The 20,300-nt window shown below is 42.1% G+C and overlaps 2 protein-coding genes across 3 annotated transcripts in view; one reads left to right on the plus strand and one right to left on the minus strand.

Moving 5' to 3' along the window:
* Positions 1 to 1,799: 1,799 nt before the first annotated feature.
* Positions 1,800 to 16,154, plus strand: ctnnb1 (catenin (cadherin-associated protein), beta 1). The gene is made up of 17 exons (XM_038711994.1): positions 1,800 to 1,964; positions 8,577 to 8,626; positions 9,360 to 9,584; positions 9,694 to 9,947; positions 10,027 to 10,265; positions 10,597 to 10,798; positions 10,945 to 11,089; positions 11,248 to 11,351; positions 11,577 to 11,711; positions 11,876 to 12,079; positions 12,633 to 12,791; positions 12,972 to 13,091; positions 13,325 to 13,475; positions 13,747 to 13,868; positions 13,981 to 14,041; positions 14,817 to 15,065; positions 15,370 to 16,154. The coding sequence occupies exons 2-16, from the start codon at positions 8,614 to 8,616 to the stop codon at positions 15,029 to 15,031; spliced, it is 2,349 nt and encodes a 782-aa protein (XP_038567922.1). The 5' UTR covers positions 1,800 to 1,964; positions 8,577 to 8,613; the 3' UTR covers positions 15,032 to 15,065; positions 15,370 to 16,154.
* A 1,419-nt stretch (positions 16,155 to 17,573) lies between these two features.
* The window catches only part of ulk4 (unc-51 like kinase 4), an 83,222-nt gene continuing 80,495 nt past the window's right edge, over positions 17,574 to 20,300 (minus strand). For both annotated transcript variants that reach the window (XR_005443462.1, XM_038711993.1), the window contains one exon: positions 17,574 to 17,793. Coding sequence is in view for 1 of the 2 variants with exons in the window: in XM_038711993.1 (XP_038567921.1) it covers positions 17,733 to 17,793 (61 nt within the window). In the remaining variant the exon portion in view is untranslated. The remainder of the gene's footprint in view (positions 17,794 to 20,300) is intronic.

Genomic DNA, 20,300 nt, shown 5'->3' on the forward strand with positions numbered 1-20,300 from the left:
GTTTTCTTGATGTCACCCACTGTGCCATGATTTTGTACCTATTTGGTTGTATCAGCATGCTCCTGTGAAGTCATGTGACAACATGAGCCGAGTCATTTCATTTCACAAATCGTGGCTGTATATTAAACTGACTGACAGCAGTAATTCTCACTGTGGTTAGAAAGCCATTTAAAATACAATCAATCACACTAAGTTTCCGTAATTTTCTGTGTTGCAATATAATGACATTGGGTGAACTCATTCTAGGTGATGTGCTCACATATTGTATACTGCCCGTGTTGATGTAATTCTCCTATATTGTATCCAGGGACTGCTGCATAGACTGTTTTGAATCAGAGTTTGGCTTTCAGTTACGTATTCCACCCACATACAGTAAATAACTGTTAATGAAATAGCCTGTAGGCAGACGACAAGAGAGGATTTTACCTTTGTTTGCCCATGGCATTGTTAGCTGTAAAATGAAGGTAGCACATTACCTGTTCTCCACCTTTTACAGCACAGAGATTAAGGGACTAAAAACTGACTAGAGGACTTGGGATGCATATTTAAATGTCCTACGTGGCCTATCTACTAACTTACTCAATACTGGGCCAAACAGAAAGTCATCTGAAAATTAATAGCCACAACTGTGTGATCTAAGAATAAAGGGGAGATAATCACACTATTCACTTGAACGACCTCAGCTATGCTCATAGATCACTAATAATATTAATGACTGAATATGCTCTCTAATGGAGTCAGGAAATATTATTAATCTAATTATTCAATATTTTGAAGAAATAATCCATTTAGCAATGCAAGCATTGTTTGATCAATTAAGTCTATAATGCACTTTCCTGAACTCTTATTTTGCACTCAGACTATGAAAACAGAGGAATAACTTGAATTATTTCCTTAAAATGTGAGATTTGATTTAATTCACAAACAAAACTGAAGCCATTTCAGTAATCAACAACTTTCCAGGAATCACTGAAGATCTCTGACTCACAGATGCATCACTTTTCTGCTGAACACAAGGTGCCCCAACCTGCTGAGTGACATTTCCTTTATTGCCCATAGGCCTAATCACACAGTTTTGTTTAGGAACTTACACATGGAGGCTACAATAACAATTCGAATGGCCAACAACATATAAAGTGTCTATTGATTGTTGCCAATGTAATAAAATATACTCCTTGCTGACTTTTTTGTTGTTTGCAGTGTTTATTATTATGTTTTTTATTTATCATCATTTGACCCTTGGCATCACGTAGTGTTTACCTGGCAGCAAATAACTGTATGGTAGTTCAAATAAAACCCATTTAGTCTCTTTAAACTGACTTTCCGTTTATTGCTGATATTGTGAAGTATTTTAACTTGTTTTTAAATCTGTGAGGTTATTTGTTTGTTCTTTTGGGGCAGGGGACTGGTGATAGGAATGGCGCTGTTTGCATTGAAAACTCACTGTCTCACTCTCTAAAGGAAATTATCCGTATTTCACAGGCCGAGAGATTTAACTTGGGTAAAGGAATCGGATTTCCCTTTTCTAGTCAGCCGGAACTTCATTCAATTGTGTATTCATACACATGCCGTAGACATTGATTTGGGCTTGCTTCACTTTATTAAAGCAACGAAAAATCACAACCGATGCATGTAGTCATTAAGTTATATTAGGCACATAGATGTGTAGACGCGTGAGAGTGACATTCATTAGAGAGAGTTACCGGATTTTAGTTTCTACTTTATTTGAGAGCACGGCAGGATATGTGACCACTGGAGGTGTTCTCCGGTCTATATAAATCCGCCGCCATCTTACATTTCTCAGTCACTGCTGTTCCGGCGAAGCTGTCGGTGACTGTCTACGGAGGGAGTGGACGAGGACTCCCCGCTGACGTTCGTCTAAACGTTTTCCTTCACTTTTCCCATTTTTAAGTGGTTTTTACTCTCCGGGATCCGAGTGGACGGACTTTTCTGTGTTGACAAGGGTAGGCTTCAACATTCAAGCTATGGGCTCCACTCAATCTCTCCCTCTTTACTTGTCGGGCTCTCCCTGAATGCCAGCAGGAATTGTTGTGTGCGGCCGGCGGGGGATGCTCCTGCTGCCGCAGCTAGTGAGCCAGCTGCTTTCACGGCAGATATTTGGGATATGCTATCCGCTTCATAATGGGAACATTCCTATTTTACAGAATCATTATCTTTATGATATCACGGGGTTTGTGTTTGGTAATATAGAGTTTACAATTAGGTAGATGTTTCCGATGGATTACAATTTATTCGAAAGCCTTAATTTGGGAGTACACGCAGATGTTTGCTTCCTTCCTCGTTTGTTTGAATAGTTAAAATTAGCCAACGTTACAGATAGCCAAGGTTAGTTAGCTTATCCACTATTAGCCGACTTATGCCGCTGGCCACATACCCCTATTCTGACTCATGTTTGCTCGACTTGAGTTTCGCCTTTGGTCGGTCGTTTTTGCAGCTGATTTAGCTTAACAGATACTTAATATGGAGTGAAGGTACACGCGTGGGAATCTCGTTGTTGTTACCATGTGTTCAGGTGATAAAACTAAGTTAGCACACGTTAATTTACGTTAGCCTATTCGCACAGCTGGTGAGTTAACGCTAACATTTCCACCAAAGTTCAGTTGTAACTGTCAACCGTTAGAAACTTAACGTTAAGCTCGTTGCGGGCAGAAAAGCTCCAAACTCATATTAGTGGTTTATATTTTTAAGTTTATTTTGGGTCAAAGGCCCGTGAGAATGTGTGTTTTCCACTCGTCCTTTTAAACAAAGACCGACAAATTCCTCCCAGCCGCTGTGCTTTTGGGAGGAAGACGAGGAGGAGCCAGAGTGTGAAATTTGAGTCAGTGGTGTTGGAGCAAGAAAGTCAGGGGCAGCAGTGGGGAAGAAGGGGAGCAGCACTGGGTAGCTGCTGGTATGTGATGTTTTATTAAATCTTAAATTAGCGGTTTAGTTTTTCGCGCAGCCAGATGTGTGTGCTTGGCAGCTGGAGAGGGACAGGCAGGTTTTCTCGGAAGAAAAGTTGGGACACCTCGCTGCTTTTCGCCATGCCATCGAAACGGGAAAAACAAGCGATGTGATGGCTCCAGTTGGACAAGTTGTCTGCTGTGTGTGTGTGTGTGTAGTTCAGCAGGCCAGTACGACATGGTGGTGATTGAAGATTTTTTTTTTTTTTACACGTTACTGACTGTTTTGGTTTCATTGGAAAGAATGATTGAGTGATTAGATTCTGAGATTAAATTCACGACCGGAGGATGGTGACATCAGCGGCGCCAGATTTATTTATTTTAGTCACTGACGCTCTGCAGCGAAACTCGTTCATTTAAATATGAAAATACACGAGATCAGAGTCGAGCTTTTACAAATTACTGAACCAATATCAGTCACTCGTGTTCCCATGTCCCCGAGATCAGTGCACTGGCTCTCGAGTTTGTTTTAAAATTGATTCAAATGGTTTGTTTGTTCGCCTTCCTGCGCTCCTTCAGCGAAATCCCCCATCAGATTACACAACGGAACAGAAACACTGACAAACCTGTCATCTCGTCAGCAAAATTTTCTTCTAACGGTGCATTAAAATCTTTAAGACGGAAGCGTGGGTGTAGGCTACATCAGAGTCCGGTAGTAGTATGTTTCGAAGTAATCCACTTGCAAGATGAGTTACTATGAACCCTTTTAGTGGTACTGCAATTACTGTAGTATTTCTTTCTAATGACTCACCTATGTGTCCATATTATAATTTATATGCAACTTGTGGGTTATAATGCTGTTAATTTTATATAATCCCCCCCCCCCCCCCCCCCTCATGAGGATGCTAGGAAAGAATAAATTACTTTGTATAATATTAAAGGTTCAGTTAAACATCCTCAGCAGTAGATGAACCCAAGAACCTGACTTATTTTTGGAGAATTATGTGCATTTGTACAATTCAATCCTAGGTTTATATTTCATATAGATTGCTAAACACTGAGCGGGACATGGGACAAATCCTTATCATGTGGATGTTGCATGGGTGTTTCCTGGAGCTCCTGTTTCTCCGTGGGCAACCATCATTTTGCAGTTGAGACACAGGCCTAACACTGCAGCGGCTGCAGGCATTGAGCTCAGTGTATTGTTGGCAGCCAGCAGTGAGTGCTGCTGACCCTGCACATTGCGTGGCTAACACTGAAGCCTGTGGCCACCCCTGCCTCTATGCTTGTGCCAATAAGGTAGCTTGTTTATCATTTACTCATGGATGTATTGAACACAAGCGTGTGTTTTTTTTCACTTGAAGGAAAGGGCTGTGCAGGAGTTTAGATGGCTTTAACTCTCTGAAATCCTGTTCTTAGTGAATATTTTTTTGTTACACCCAAGCACTGTGTATTTTCATCTCAACAAATGTAGAAGTTATTGAAATACCACAGCATACTAGAAAGAGACTGTAATTATAGTAAGCCACGAATGTCTGCTGGCCGAAAGAGTGATTTGGCGTGATGCAATTTAGGGGGATTGTGTTTCATACAGTGATGTATTTATTTTTTATATGGCAATATGATACTGTGTTCCTCACACAAACACCTCGAGGCTCATCTGAACTGACTTTATGGCAGACCGGCTCAAATTTGCTGAGAGAATGGCTATGTTTTTCTTTTCATTGAGCGGAGATGGAATTGGAGGGTTTGCTTTGAAATCCAGCTATGAATAAATGCATGTTTTCAACCCCCCTATTGGTTTATTTAAAGTTTCCACGAATTAAAAAGTAAATATGACATTCACAGTGCAGTGGTGTCTTGTTTTTTGTTGCTGTATTTTGCAGGCTTATTTTTCCTTCAGCTTAAAGGTGTTTAGAAATGTAAGATTTCCCACATAGCTTAATGAAGATCCTTCACGCCTGCTTAGCTAGCTGCTGATGTTTTTAGATAATTGGTCAAACTTGGGCAGATTAGACCATGTAGGTGTCACTGTGGACCCATAATAACCATTATCTTATTTGTGGGAGTTGAAATGAAGTTACCTCATGATAGTTGACAGTCATCTGCATCATTATGTTTCATGTTTGTCATTCACACATTGATGAACTCTGGCTTTCCACATGAACAGCATGTTTTCTTTACTTTATTTGGGGCAGTGAAACGGACTAAACCATCCAGTCTGTGCTGGAATGCTAAGCATGTCATTTAAGTGTTGTCCTGGGACAGCAGCGGTGTACTTCATGTCACAGGATTTTGTTTGCACTGCACATTACCTTACCATCTACATTCACATTTGTGCCAAGAAAACAAAACCTTTGATGGATGTATCCAAGCAAAGCTTCATGTGACTTCTCCTTCGCCTCAGCTCCCTGTTGGTGCATATACTTCGATTCATCCCAAGACAGCCATTTGACTCTGGTGGCTGGCGTGTCATTCATTTGTCATCTGGTTTCAATTATATGGCTTTTAACTGGACCAGGCACGACTCTACATATTGGATTTCACATGTGGCTTCAAAGAAACTTCTCGTTCAGATGCTTGTGGCTGGGTTGCTAGCCTGATATCTAGGAACTCTAACTGTAATGAGTTTTTTGTGTTAACGGTCAGAGTCTGACTTTAGTGTAAGGCTGCCATTTGTGTCTCAATTGGAGGCTAGACTTTGCTTGTTTGCCCATCAAAAACTTTCGGCTCAGTTTACAAAGCCAGATGTAAAGACCCACATTTTCCACCAATGTGAATGATAAATGGTTCCTCTGTACGCTTTGATTGAATGTTTGTTTGATTCGTATGCAGCCTTGTATGGGACATGTGGTTCCCATTAGGGCAGGCCGATGTTATGTGAGGCCAGGCATGCAGAGCTTGGGAGGATGGTGTATGATGAGTGAATTTGAGTTGGTGCCTTTGTAGTTAGGAGCAGCAGTTTTGGAGCCTGACTGAAGATTGGGGTTTAATGACACAGCGGAGCTCTGGTGGTGTGAGAGGAGGGAAGTACTTCACAGCAGTAGTTTAGCTATCCTTGGGTAATATTTGCATATTGACAATAATTTTAACTTCACAAACTCCTACACATTCACTGGCACTCATACCAGACTGCTGTCCACTTCAGTTTGTTGCCCATTTAGTCTTGTCTTTGTGCTTTTAGCGTTTTCATTTCATTCAATGATATTCTTGTTTTGGACAACTTACAATTATTGAGTGTTCAACAGGCAGGATAATAACAGTAGTAGAACAAAGCAAGCAACTGAAATGGTGATCTTAAATATCTGTTTTAGGCTGCTTGTACAGTATTTGTTAGCATAAGCTCCTTCAGCATAGAGTAAAGATCAGGAAGGACCTTTTCAATAAGTGGTTACAAGTATTCGAAACTATATATAATGTTATATTACACACTAGTAAGTTTTCTAAGTTCCAACAGAGGTTTTCCCTTGTAATACACTGGGTGAGACACAGTTACTCTTCGGCATTGTTTGATGAATGCACTCTGCAAACCAGAGTGTGTGCCGCTTAGCTTTTGGCTCACAAGATTTAATGGAGGAAAAAACAGCACTCAGCATCGTTTTGATATGTGGAAAGAAATTGGACTATGTTTTGGTGCTCAGAAAGAACAAAGAGGCAAGTCTCTCCCATCAGCAACAATCATGGTGATCTCATCATTTAATATTCAGACCGCCTGTTGACAGCAGCTACGGGAAATATCTCTGAAACAGGATGTCAAAGATTCAGGGTTGTGAGGTAGCATCTCCTGTCTGTATTTAGCTCACACCTCCTGTATAGAGATGATACAGTTCTAACAGACGCCACTCAGATATCACTACCTTTTAACATAATTGTGCATGTGTAGTCTCTGGCTGATTTAATGATCTCTCAGACAGAACCCCATATTTTCTGTGCAGTACGTGTCTTTTCAAAAGTTATTTCTGCCATTTCACTGGCAGAGATTTATTGCATTATTTTATTCTGTTAAACTTTCAAATCAGAAATTATGTCCTTTTGATATTCTACATGTTGCTGAATTAACCCACAAAAACATAAAATATCAAGTTACATTTTTTTCCTTTTTTTTTTTTTTTGCATGAGTGTTGCCATTAGCCCCTTTTCCACTGCATAGTACCATCTCGACTTGGCTCGACTCGCCTTTGTTTGGTTTTCCATTGTGTAAAAGTTGTACCTGCTAACAGGTACTTTATTTCATATCCCCTCCGTCGAGGTTCCAAGCGAGCTGAGGCAATACTAAAATGTGATGTGAAAACACGGCAGACTACTGATTGGTCAGAGAGAATCGTCACTAGTTGAGCTGGTACTGGTAATGGAAAAGCGCCAATTATCACTACATCTGACCATACAGCAGTAACGCAGCCTCGCACCTGTTGCATCAAGCCCTGCTGCAAGTAGTGGCTGCTCAGAAATCAAACAAATAGGGAAAATGTTGTTTTTTTTTTTCTTAAGAGAAGTAGATTTTTGGATAGTTTCATTAGCGATATTTGTTCATAGCTTGCTGACACAAGATTGGAGTGACTAAAAGTCTGTAGTCTTAACACCTCTTAGTCTCTAGAACTGCGGTCACTCTGTCAGGCAAGAACATCATGCTGATGTGAGAGCAGCTTGTGCTACTTGTATGTCACAAAGGAAGTATGACACAAAATGTTTCTCAGTGGTGCTAAACAAATGTGGACACAACAGTATCCATAATATCAAATGGTCAGGTAAATGCGTATTTTTGGAGTGCTTCAAAGAGCCTGCAGTCAAATGTGTCAGTAGGTCTGTGGTTTTCACTGCAGGGATGTCTGTCTTGTTGTTAGTCACCTTTTTACTTTCTCTTGTAAGATATGAATCAATTCATGGCTCATATTTTCCTCCAGTGTGCCTGTTTAGTACTAAAACATGTCTAAGGAGGTATGCCCTGATTGAAAAGGATTTGGTCTGTTTTCCTGTAGAATTTATCTTGGGATAACAGTAGATGTAATTTTCAAAGGGTTTGACAAAAGGATTTCTGATACACAGTCCGTTTCTGTCTCATTTTAGCCAGGATTTTCTTCTCCATTTTTTCATTTCCTGCTTTTGTGTGTTACTGTCATAACATTTATCTTTGAGTATGAATTGAAAATACCTCCATTTTAAATGTTTCTGAATTAATCACCTGACTTGCTCTGCCTCTCTCTCCCCTTCCTTTGCCAGTCTTTACTTTCCTGCAGAGTGTGGTTTCACCTTCAAAGCCAACGCAGGAATGCGTACGCCTGCCTTCCTCCTGCCTCTTTTCTCTCCACCCAGTGCTCCGCTTCCCCTGTCCTTCCTCACCTAAATAGTTGCTAGGTGCTACACTTAATGGTGGCTTTGTGTGCGAGCTGCTGCTATTTGCATGTCTGGCTCTAACGCAAGAGGAAATTGAAGAGAGGGAGGAGGCAGGATAGTAAAGAATTCACTGGAAAGTCACTTGTGTGGGCTGTTTCTTTTAAACCCACACTGCAATTACTTTTTGACAGTGTTGTTTTTCTACATTTACCTCTCCTGTGATATTTCTGTGGTACAGTAAAATGGCAAATGTTTGATTGGGAAGACGGAGGACCGGCAGTGAGCAGGTTAGCGGGTAAGAATTATGGTGTTTGACTGACTGCCTTTTTCCTTCTGTTTCAGATCAGGAAGCTGTGTCGGCCGCGGTTGAGAAAGGAACATGGCTTCCCAGGGTGAGTTAATGGTTTTTGGACACGCTCAAACTCTTTCACCTCTTTGCAGCTCCTATTTAATCATTTGTCTGCATCTCTCACGCACAAACACACGCCACTCCACACACTTTGCTGCAGTTTAACGCTGCCTCTTCTCCTGGTGCAGACTTATGTTCTCGTTAGAGCGAAGTGAATTATTGATTTCAATTGGAAACTTGGAGTACATGTAAAATCAAACTTCATGCTTGAAGAGGCCTTTACTGATAAATCACACACATCACTGGAGTATGAAAATGTGGGAAAATAACAGAAGCAGGTTAGAAATCCATTCATTGCAGCTATAAACCAGTTGTTCATATTACATACAATACTACTGTCAGTTAATGGTTGTAGAAATGTCTTAAATTGTATAATGACATTTAGTAAAAATCTGCAAAGGGGCCACCTTATTTTTGAAATCCGTACAAACACATTTGCAAACACTGAAATTTGGATCCTGAAACTGGTTAAATAATTATCATAGTTCTTGGTAATATTTGTGTAGGGATTAGGTAATAGTGATTGTAGATTGTATAGTGATTCCTTGTCAGTCCTTGCCAGCTCACCTAAAATGAACGCCTCACTGATCCTTTACAAAAAGCTGACAATACCTGGTTCTCTACATTTTGTCAAATGTCAATACAGTAATATCATAATGCCAACATGCTATTTGGTTATTCACATTCTTATGTTGATCCATGTTATTTCTTTCCAGCTGATCTGATGGAGCTAGACATGGTCATGGAGCCAGACCGTAAGGCGGCAGTCAGTCACTGGCAGCAGCAGTCTTACCTGGATTCAGGCATCCATTCAGGGGCCACCACAACTGCTCCCTCCCTCAGTGGGAAGGGCAACCCCGAGGAAGACGATGTCGACAACCAGGTCATGTATGAATGGGAGCAAGGCTTCAACCAGAACTTCTCCCAGGAACAAGTACAAGGTAGGCCATAATGCAGCAAAATGTGTTTACTGTACATAACATCTTAAATGTATGGTCAAATAGCAGCTTGAATCCAGAGATAACCAAACGGTTGTTCTGTCTCTTGTAGACATAGATGGTCAGTATGCCATGACGCGTGCCCAGCGGGTGCGAGCAGCCATGTTTCCAGAGACTCTTGATGAGGGTGTGCAGATTCCCACAACACAGTATGATGCAGCGAACCCCACCAACGTTCAGAGGCTGGCAGAGCCGTCGCAAATGCTCAAACATGCTGTGGTCAATCTGATCAACTACCAAGACGACGCTGAGCTGGCAACCAGAGCCATACCAGAACTCACCAAACTACTCAATGATGAGGACCAGGTAGGTGCCTGTGAAATCTGTGGCTCACTATTTGTTTTCCCAACTATCATTCCCTAACATTTGTGCCTGTCTCGTCCAGGTTGTAGTAAACAAAGCAGCAGTGATGGTCCACCAGCTTTCAAAGAAAGAAGCTTCTCGTCACGCCATCATGCGCTCACCTCAGATGGTGTCTGCTATTGTCAGGACCATGCAGAACACAAACGACGTGGAGACTGCTCGCTGCACTGCAGGAACACTCCACAACCTGTCCCATCACAGAGAGGGTCTGCTGGCTATTTTCAAGTCTGGAGGAATACCGGCTCTGGTTAAAATGCTTGGGTATGTGAGGAGGATGGAGGGATACTTCATCTGGAAATTTTTTCCTTTGATTTCCATTTATTTCATGCATTGTAGTATACCAGTACAGGAAGGCAGGCAGCATTGTGGTGGTCAGAGTTTTAACAGAGCATAATTTGGTTTAGTCATTGGTCTGTCACATTGTGACTATCAACTGTGATAAGAGAAACATGAGAAATTGTAAATGGCTGTTAACTCATTAAAGGCAGAGGATGTAGAGAGGAAGGACCTTTTGAGAAACCTAATCTAAAACATATCTGTTGTGGTTATTTCCCAGTGGGGCAGTGATCTAATAAGCCTTTTTGTTCTGCAGTTCACCAGTGGACTCAGTCCTGTTTTATGCCATTACCACCCTCCACAACCTCCTCCTACACCAGGAAGGAGCCAAGATGGCTGTCCGTTTAGCTGGAGGTCTACAGAAAATGGTGGCTCTGCTCAACAAGACCAATGTCAAGTTCCTGGCCATCACCACCGACTGCCTCCAGATACTGGCCTATGGAAACCAGGAAAGCAAGGTGAGTGTTTAGTGAGAGGGTGCTGTGTCTGGTCAGAAGGTATTACTGTGTTAAAATCTGGTAATAAATGTTTTCATTTGTGAGGTCATGCACTTCATAAGAGCATTAAAACCCCTAACCTTTCTGTGTGTTCTCTTCTTGTGTAGTTAATAATCTTGGCCAGTGGTGGGCCTCAGGCATTGGTCAACATCATGAGGACCTACACCTACGAGAAGCTGTTGTGGACCACAAGCCGTGTTCTCAAAGTTCTGTCAGTCTGCTCCAGTAACAAGCCCGCCATTGTAGAAGCCGGTATGTTTTGGTGTTCTTAACAATAACATGTTTGCAATGTGAGCTTGAATAATTTTACGATGGGTGCGGTTTCTGCATTTATAACCACAACCACTGCAGTGCAAACAGATTTGTCATGTGTAAACGACACACATTCATTCTGTTGTCCATTTGTCCAGGAGGCATGCAGGCACTGGGACTCCACCTGACAGACCCCAGCCAGAGACTGGTCCAGAACTGTCTCTGGACTCTCAGGAACTTATCAGATGCTGCCACCAAACAGGTGATGAGAACTGCCTCGTGTACAAACATCAAAATCTTTTCAGTGAGAACAACTTAATAGACTCAGGAGCCTCCTTCCCCCTCCTTTAAAAAAACATTGCTCATCTGAAAGTTGAGAAAATTAAAAAATATTATTTTGTTGAAATCTTAGTAGCGAGCAATTTGCTATGCTCTTGATACTGCGATGCTTCTGTCATGCTAACTTCATGATTGTCTTCCTCTCCAGGAGGGAATGGAGGGTCTGCTAGGAACTCTGGTTCAGTTGCTCGGCAGTGACGACATTAATGTGGTGACCTGTGCTGCTGGTATCCTGTCTAACCTGACCTGTAACAACTACAAGAACAAGATGATGGTCTGCCAGGTGAGTACCCACTGTTAAATGTGTTTTCTGTTTATAAATACTGTATGTATTTTGCTCAGTTTGTCTTGTGTGAATTTGTAATGTTTTTTTGTTTACGGACACTAATATTTTCCACCCAGTAAAACGAATTCTCTGATGTATCCATTGGATCTGTTCCTCTGTAGGTTGGAGGTATCGAGGCGTTAGTTCGCACAGTGCTTCGGGCCGGGGACAGAGAAGACATCACAGAACCAGCTATTTGTGCCCTGCGTCACCTCACATCTCGACACCAGGATGCTGAGATGGCACAGAATGCAGTCAGACTGCACTACGGCCTGCCCGTGGTTGTCAAATTACTGCATCCGCCTTCACACTGGCCACTCATTAAGGTACACACACACACTGACATGGCAGCAGCAGTCAGTCACATAAGCAGTTCTTCATACTGTCGTGGTGTTTCCAGTGAAAATCTGTTTACATTCGACCACACCTTGGATCTAAAATAATGGGCCAAACCTGGCTTTAACTGTGGAAAAGTGTAGTTGGCTACTAATCTGTGGGCAGCTGATCTCCCCAAGGTCTCTCAGGACTGACTGTTGTGCATTGCAAAGGTAGTGTCTTACTTACTGTAAATGCATTTTGGAGCTCAGTCCAATGTAAGTGGCAAGTCTTGGCCTTGAGTTTATTGTAGTACTGATAATAAGCCTTTGTACAGTTTTGTTTTTGTCACTGAATTGAGAAAACTAGTCCCGATTACAATCGCAATCCTTTTCAAAAGAAAAAAATGTCTTGAAACGATGCACTTTTAAAATCTTGTGAAAACAAATGTATACCTGAAAACACCTTTTTGCCATGATTCTTGATTCGGTGTGCGTAATCTACCTAAAGTTGACATTTGAAACAGCAAAGCATAATTGACATGTAAATGTGTTCGTCCATCAGGCTACAGTTGGTCTGATCCGTAACCTGGCTCTGTGCCCTGCAAACCACGCTCCTCTGAGGGAGCAGGGGGCCATCCCCAGACTGGTTCAGCTGCTGGTCAGAGCACACCAAGACACACAGAGACGCACCAGCATGGGAGGCACGCAGCAGCAGTTTGTGGTGAGAGCAGACACACACACTTTAAGACAGCAAAGCACGAGTAAAGTTCAATGCAGCTCCATGCCATCTTCAAAAAGATGACGACCTGAGATCAACAATAGTTCCTACCACTGCCTGCTCATCGTAAGAGTTGTAAAGTGCTCCCTATAGTTTAAACTCAACTAGTGTTATTGTCATTAGGAGGGAGTTCGTATGGAGGAGATTGTGGAGGGCTGCACAGGAGCACTTCACATTCTGGCCAGAGACGTCCACAACAGAATAGTCATCAGGGGACTCAACACCATTCCACTGTTTGTACAGGTAAAAACAAAAGTTGTTGTGGTTTTGTCATGTTGCAATCATACCAGCACCCCATTAATGTAAATCTAAAGTGTGCTACAGATTCCAGGGATTTTACACTTTCTTATTGAATGGTATCAGGTGTCATTTTGAAGTCATTGAGGTAGTTTTGTTGTGCGCCCCATGAATCTCTGCTTTGTGTGAGTACCGTGAATGCTGAGATTGTTTCTAAGCTATCCTCTCTGTGTGTGCAGCTGCTGTATTCTCCCATTGAGAACATCCAGCGTGTAGCAGCAGGCGTCCTGTGTGAGCTGGCCCAGGATAAAGAGGCTGCCGAGGCCATCGAGGCTGAGGGAGCCACCGCCCCACTCACAGAGCTACTGCACAGCCGCAACGAAGGAGTTGGTATGTTCAGAAAACACTGATCTGCATACATCCATCATTCACATGGAGGCTACTCTTTAGCTACGCAGATGTTCAGAATAGCTTACGATTGCAAAAAACAAGCTAAATTGGTTTTTGAATGTTTTCCATGGACTTAATTGACGTAGACCGGTGAGGCAATGTTGGAACAGTAATAATGGCAATACCTGGTCTTCTGTCAGCTGTAGCATTTATTTATTTGTTGTAACTTTGTTTTTGGGACTGACCTGTCAACTCTCCCATCTTCCCCCAGCCACCTACGCTGCAGCAGTTTTGTTCCGTATGTCTGAGGACAAACCCCAGGACTACAAGAAACGCCTCTCTGTGGAACTCACCAGCTCGCTCTTCAGGACGGAACCAATGGCCTGGAACGAGGTATGAAGCACTCAAAATCTGTTTTATTCTTCAGTTGTTTCAGTATATTTTGTATTCAAAACAACTGCTGCCAATCTGCTTTATCCATGTCTGTCTATGTATTGCTCTGCAGACCGGAGACCTGGGTTTGGACATTGGCGCTCAGGGAGAGCCTCTGGGATACAGACAGGAAGGTACGTCACCTCCTCATCTCAGGCTGGCTTGGGAGGCTCCCAGGAGAAACATGGGAATGGGGGTATCGGTGTCACAACAAATACCAGAGCAGTTTGGCTGCAACACTTTTTTTTTAAACTGACAGTTGATACACAATTAAATATTGTTACATTCCCAATGACTGAGTGCCATCTGTCCATCGTCATTACTAGTGATGACAGGATTGGCTGTTGTGCTGCACGGGCAACTTGAGACAGTGGGGGAGGGCAATAATGCTTTCAAGTTTAAGCGTGGAGATTGATTTTTATCCCAGTTGTCAGTCAGGACAACACAGTTGGCTCTTAACAAAAATACAGCTGCTTTCAGTTAATGTTGCAGTTGGCAACTCAAATGTTACAGGTGTACCAAACCTTGCACTGGGTACTGGTCAGTAGGCCAAGGTTAGAGGGTTTGCTGTTTGTTTAATTTGCACAGCTCTCCATTCCTCCTGCAACGGCTTTAATTGGCTCTTGGCCAGCCAAATGAAAACAAGACGTGAAGTTGTTTGACGTATCAGAACACCTCTGTTGGTGGGACTAAACTAAATGCAGTGAACTCAGCTGGATTTATTTCAGTCCTTAACAGCTGTAGTTTGAACAGAGTTCAGACTGCCGGAGCATCGACGGTGTGCTGTGTTGCTGTGTAGTGTTAAGTTTGAATGATCATACTACTGTGTGACTGCTTGGTTTGTTAACATGCTTCTAACAACTGCTCTGCTTCCCCTGCCTTTCCTCCGTCGACTCCTCCCTCCCCCAGACCCAAGCTACCGTTCCTTCCATTCGGGGGGCTACGGAGGGGACTCTATGGGCATGGAGCCCATGATGGACCATGATCTGGGTGGGGGCCACCACCCTGGCCAGGACTACCCCCCTGTAGAGGGGCTGCCTGACCTTGGACATGCCCAGGAACTGATAGAGGGCCTGCCACCTGGTGACTCCAACCAACTGGCCTGGTTTGATACCGACCTGTAAATACCAAGCGAAATTACACTACACTTTCTACTAGGTAAGAATATCTTCACTCTCAGTAGCCTTGTTAGCTGACGTGAACAAGGGCCATTTTCTGGGTAAGATGTAAATGGAAGCACAGTGGGGAGGATTTTTGTCCTGAGGGAGGAGAGGCGAGTGGAATTCCTCACTGTGGCTGCCGCATGTTCAGACTGCTCCTAATTGCAAAGCTGTGTGATGTTTCATGATGTTTGTTCTGTGTGTGGTCTTGACAAACGCCTGTGCCCTGTCTCCTTCCTCCCTCCTTGTGTTTTTCCCCTCATTCCTAATATTCTTTTTTTCCCACTCTCCTCCCTTTGTAGCTGTATCATGTGATCTGGATGAACCTGCATCGTGATTCGCCCATATGGAGGAGGCGGGGTTTCAGAAAGTGCCTGAAGACGACTCAACAACAGCAAGCAGAGTTTCCTGTCTATGGGAACTCCATTGGGACAAACTAGATTGAAGTGCGGTTCTGTTCTCTCAGCCTGACGGAAGGCGGACTTTAAATCCTGACATGACAGATGGATTTTGATCTCAAGTTGAACCCTTTTTATGTATTTTGTTTTTCATTTTTACTTATTTTGGTTTTACTTTTTTATTCTGTTTTCCTCAGATCTGTAATGGTACAAACTGGCTCTAGCTTGCTTTTTTCATTATTCTGAATTATGATACTCATCTCTTGTTTTTGCAGTCCCTTGTATTTTAAGTCTCTGGTAGTGTTGAGTTTTTTAGTGGTAATGCTCCATCCAAGTAAAGAATCTGATCACATTTTAAATGGTGTCCAAACACTAAAGTTAATCAGTTGAATTGTATTCTGATGATCAAGTGTAACATTGTGTAGCTTTTGTATAAAAAAAAAAAAAAACATGAATTGGAAATCATGGTCCAAATATCAAGCTATTTTCTTGCTTTAAAGGTGGACACTGATGTGTCTCTGCTGTTCCAAAGGGGGTGTAGCTGACCTAGCTGGATGGGTGTGGCTGTGGAAAGACTAGGGTGGAGGACTCTTATTGGTCTGCTGTTACTACGGGGTGGGGTAGTGGGAGGAGCTGGTTGCTGTAGCCTGCTGTGTTCTGAAACAATAAAATGGACTGTCATTTCACCAGGACGACTCCAGTCTCATTTCACCAACACCTTTAATCCAGGAGGACCCAAGTTACAGAAAGATGGCACATTTGTGGTAAAGATTTTGACAAAGCAAAGACATGAGATACTGTACAAATACAACTGATTACATCTGGGTTCTAACTGATTGCATGTGTAATCAAGACGAAGCCAAATGAGTGGACTGGTCATGTAGCTGTATCGCAACTAAAAAGCAACAGGTATTGGATTAGCAACCAGTCACCTAAATTACACTCGGTGAAGGCATGTTTCTCACTGAAACTCCACTTCTCTGCCATAAGAAGGTGGAATGAGGTCATCCGTGGGTTTGCAGACCAGTTTTCAGAGAGCAAAGGTAGCAGAGGTGTTCATGTGTCTTACACATGAAATAACTGGTAGGAAGCCGGGTGAGAAACTGATCCACCAGCTGTGAAAACGAATGCCCACCTCGAGTTTGGCAGGACGCCAGTTCAGTTCACCATCTTACTCAAGAGAATGTGTCAAATTGAAGTACTTATAAGTTTGTGGATGTTACTGCACAACTGAACAGTGACAGCTGTGTTTGCTGCAGCTTTAGTGAGATTAGTATGATTTGCATATAAAATGAGAACCTAGAGAAACTGAAGGCCTGCTAAAGGTGACCATGTGTGGGTGTCCAGGACTGTGTTGTATGGAGGGTGGTTAGAGGGCATCTCCCAGGACTAAAGACAACTTTTCCAACAAGACCCGGTATATGAGACTATTCTATGTGAAATGACTTTTACATATAACTGCTATGGCCCAAAGCACATGGAGTGCAAAGTTGGGATTTCTATGCCACTGTATCATCACACCTGTCTTTATAGAGATTTACCTCAGTCTCAAACTTTGCTCATGGCTCTGGCTGCTGCTGACAGCAGAACACCTGCATTTGTGTGGCATCAATTCCTGATAAAGAGATATATTTCACTGTGCGATGGCATTAAGGGAAAGCTGGCAGCAGTTGAGCAGTGTGTTGCTCATAGCTACATTCACAATCGGGGCAAGTAGAAATGTGTGATTATGTCACATTACAGACACACATGATGGCAGACTAATGTTCCTCCATTAATGTTGACTGGATGTGTCTAGACAGCCCCAGAAGCCAGAGCTGTGACGTCTGTGACAGTCTGAATTAACATTCATGCTTTAATCCTGTGCAGTCTGATGGACACTGCATGGATGTTTTGATTGAGCTGTCAAATTATTTTAGCAACACAGCAATATTTATAACTGTCATTGATCCAATTTGCAAATTTGATGCCAGTCATGTGGAGGGACACACTATCTGTGCTCTTATGCCACACGGCCAGATTCTCTCCCGTCTCTGCAGATGCAAAATTACATTGCTGACATCCAGTCCAGTTTTCTTTTAAAGAACTCGACCCAGAAACTTAACAAATAAATAACTAATGTCTAAAGACATTTTATTCCAAAACTGACAAAATTTTGAAATAACAGTCTTCTAGCTGATTATTCAGAGAGGCAGACTAACAATCACAAGTACCTTTAAAGTTCTGAAATGGTTCAGGTTTTCTTAAGGTTTGGAGATTAAAAGCTTTTAGGATCCAGAGATCTCTTGGAGGATTTCAGCAGCAAGTGGAATCACATCGGCATGACACCTGGAACAGAGAGAAAAAAGAATTATATTCACTGGATCACAGTTGTGTTATTTACCTAATGACATAACCAATTTAAGACAAAATTTCAACAAAGTTGAAAATGATCGACGCTTCGATTCCAGCCCGTGCTGCATAATATCCCTCTCTCTTCCCTTGTTTCCTGCCTACCTCTGTAAGGCAAGGCAAGGCAAGGCAAGTTTATTTGTATAGCACATTTTAACAAGGTAATTCAAAGTTCTTTACATAAAACATGAAAACAACAGGGAAATATAAAAAAGTTTAAAAGCAACATAAAATATAATAAAAGTTACAGTGTTAAAATCAGGATTAAAAGAGTTAAAAGGAAATATTTAATTAAAAGCAATGATAAAAAGCTAAAAACAAAGAAAAAGAAAACAGGACAGTAAAAGTTACAGTGCAGTGTAAGTTATCAATAAAAAGAAAAATCTTAAATATTTAATTAAAAGCAATGGTAAAAAGAAAAGTCTTCAGTCTTAATTTAAAAGAACTGACAGTTTCAGTAGACCTGCAGTTATCTGGGAGTTTGTTCCAAATATACGGAGCATTATAACTGAACGCTGCTTCTCCTTGTTTAGTTTTGACTCTGGGGACAGAAAGCAGACCTGCCCCAGACGACCTGAGAGGTCTGGATGGTTCATAACGAAGCAGAAGATCGGAAATGTATTTTGGCCCTAAACCATTTAGTGCTTTATAAACTAACAGCAGGATTTTGAAATCAATTCTTTGACATACAGGAAGCCAATGTAAAGACCTCAGAACTGGAGTGATGTGATCCACCTTTTTGGTCTTAGTGAGGACTCAAGCAGCAGCGTTCTGAATCAGCTGCAGCTGTCTGATGGATTTCTTAGGGAGCCCTGTAAGGACACTGTTACAGTAGTCGAGTCGACTGAAGATAAATGCATGGATAAGCTTTTCCAGGTCATGCTGAGACATAAGTCCTTTAATCCTTGATATACAGTGCCTTGCGAAAGTATTCGGCCCCCTTGAACTTTTCGACATTTTGCCACATTTCAGGCTTCAAACAAAAAGATATAAAACTGTAATTTTTTGTGAAGAATCAACAAGTGGGACACAATTATGAAGTGGAACGAAATTTATTGGATATTTCAAACCTTTTTAACAAATAAAAAACTGAAAAATTGGGCGTGCAAAATTATTCTGCCCCTTTACTTTCAGTGCAGCAAACTCTCTCCAGAAGTTCAGTGAGGATCTCTGAATGATCAAATGTTGACCTAAATGACTAATGATGATAAATAGAATCCACCTGTGTGAAATCAAGTCTCCGTATAAATGCACCTGCTCTGTGATAGTCTCAGAGGTCTGTTTAAAGCGCAGAGAGCATCATGAAGAACAAGGAACACACCAGGCAGGTCCGAGATACTGTTGTGGAGAAGTTTAAAGCCGGATTTGGATACAAAAAGATTTCCCAAGCTTTAAACATCCCAAGGAGCACTGTGCAAGCGATAATATTGAAATGGAAGGAGTATCAGACCACTGCAAATCTACGAAGACCCGGCCGTCCCTCTAAACTTTCAGCTCATACAAGGAGAAGACTGATCAGAGATGCAGCCAAGAGGCCCATGATCACTCTGGATGAACTGCAGAGATCTACAGCTGAGGTGGGAGACTCTGTCCATAGGATAACAATCAGTCGTATACTGCACAAATCTGGCCTTTATGGAAGAGTGGCAAGAAGAAAGCCATTTCTTAAAGATATCCATAAAAAGTCTCGTTTAAAGTTTGCCACAAGCCACCTGGGAGACACACCAAACATGTGGAAGAAGGTGCTCTGGTCAGATGAAACCAAAATCTAACTTTTTGGCAACAATGCAAAACTTTATGTTTGGCGTAAAAGCAACACAGCTCATCACCCTGAACACACCATCCCCGCTGTCAAACATGGTGGTGGCAGCATCATGGTTTGGGCCTGCTTTTCTTCAGCAGGGACAGGGAAGATGGTTAAAATTGATGGGAAGATGGATGGAGCCAAATACAGGACCATTCTGGAAGAAAGCCTGATGAGTCTGCAAAAGACCTGAGACTGGGACAGAGATTTGTCTTCCAACAAGACAATGATCCAAAACATAAAGCAAAATCTACACTGGAATGGTTCACAAATAAACATCTCCAGGTGTTAGAATGGCCAAGTCAAAGTCCAGACCTGAATCCAATCGAGAATCTGTGGAAAGAACTGAAAACTGCAGTTCACAAACGCTCTCCATCCAACCTTACTGAGCTCGAGCTGTTTTGCAAGGAGGAATGGGCAAAAATTTCAGTCTCTCAATGTGCAAAACTGATAGAGACGTACCCCAAGCAACTTACAGCTGTAATAGCAGCAAAAGGTGGCGCTACAAAGTATTAACTTAAGGGGGCTGAATAATTTTGCACGCCCAATTTTTCAGTTTTTTATTTGTTAAAAAAGTTTGAAATATCCAATAAATTTCGTTACACTTCATGATTAATAACTTCAGTTTTATCCTTGTTTA

This window comes from Micropterus salmoides, unplaced genomic scaffold (genome assembly GCF_014851395.1).
Source record: "Micropterus salmoides isolate LMB-PRFRI ecotype aquatic unplaced genomic scaffold, ASM1485139v1 Ms_hic_scaffold_11, whole genome shotgun sequence".
In the NCBI taxonomy this organism is placed as follows: domain Eukaryota; kingdom Metazoa; phylum Chordata; class Actinopteri; order Centrarchiformes; family Centrarchidae; genus Micropterus; species Micropterus salmoides.

What these genes read in the sequence shown, in the direction of transcription:
- ctnnb1 (XM_038711994.1), top strand. An exon ending in ACAAGATGATGGTCTGCCAG is followed by an intron (nt 11,712 to 11,875) that starts GTGAGTACCCAC and finishes GTTCCTCTGTAG; the next exon opens with GTTGGAGGTATCGAGGCGTT. An exon ending in TCTGGGATACAGACAGGAAG is followed by an intron (nt 14,042 to 14,816) that starts GTACGTCACCTC and finishes TCCCTCCCCCAG; the next exon opens with ACCCAAGCTACCGTTCCTTC.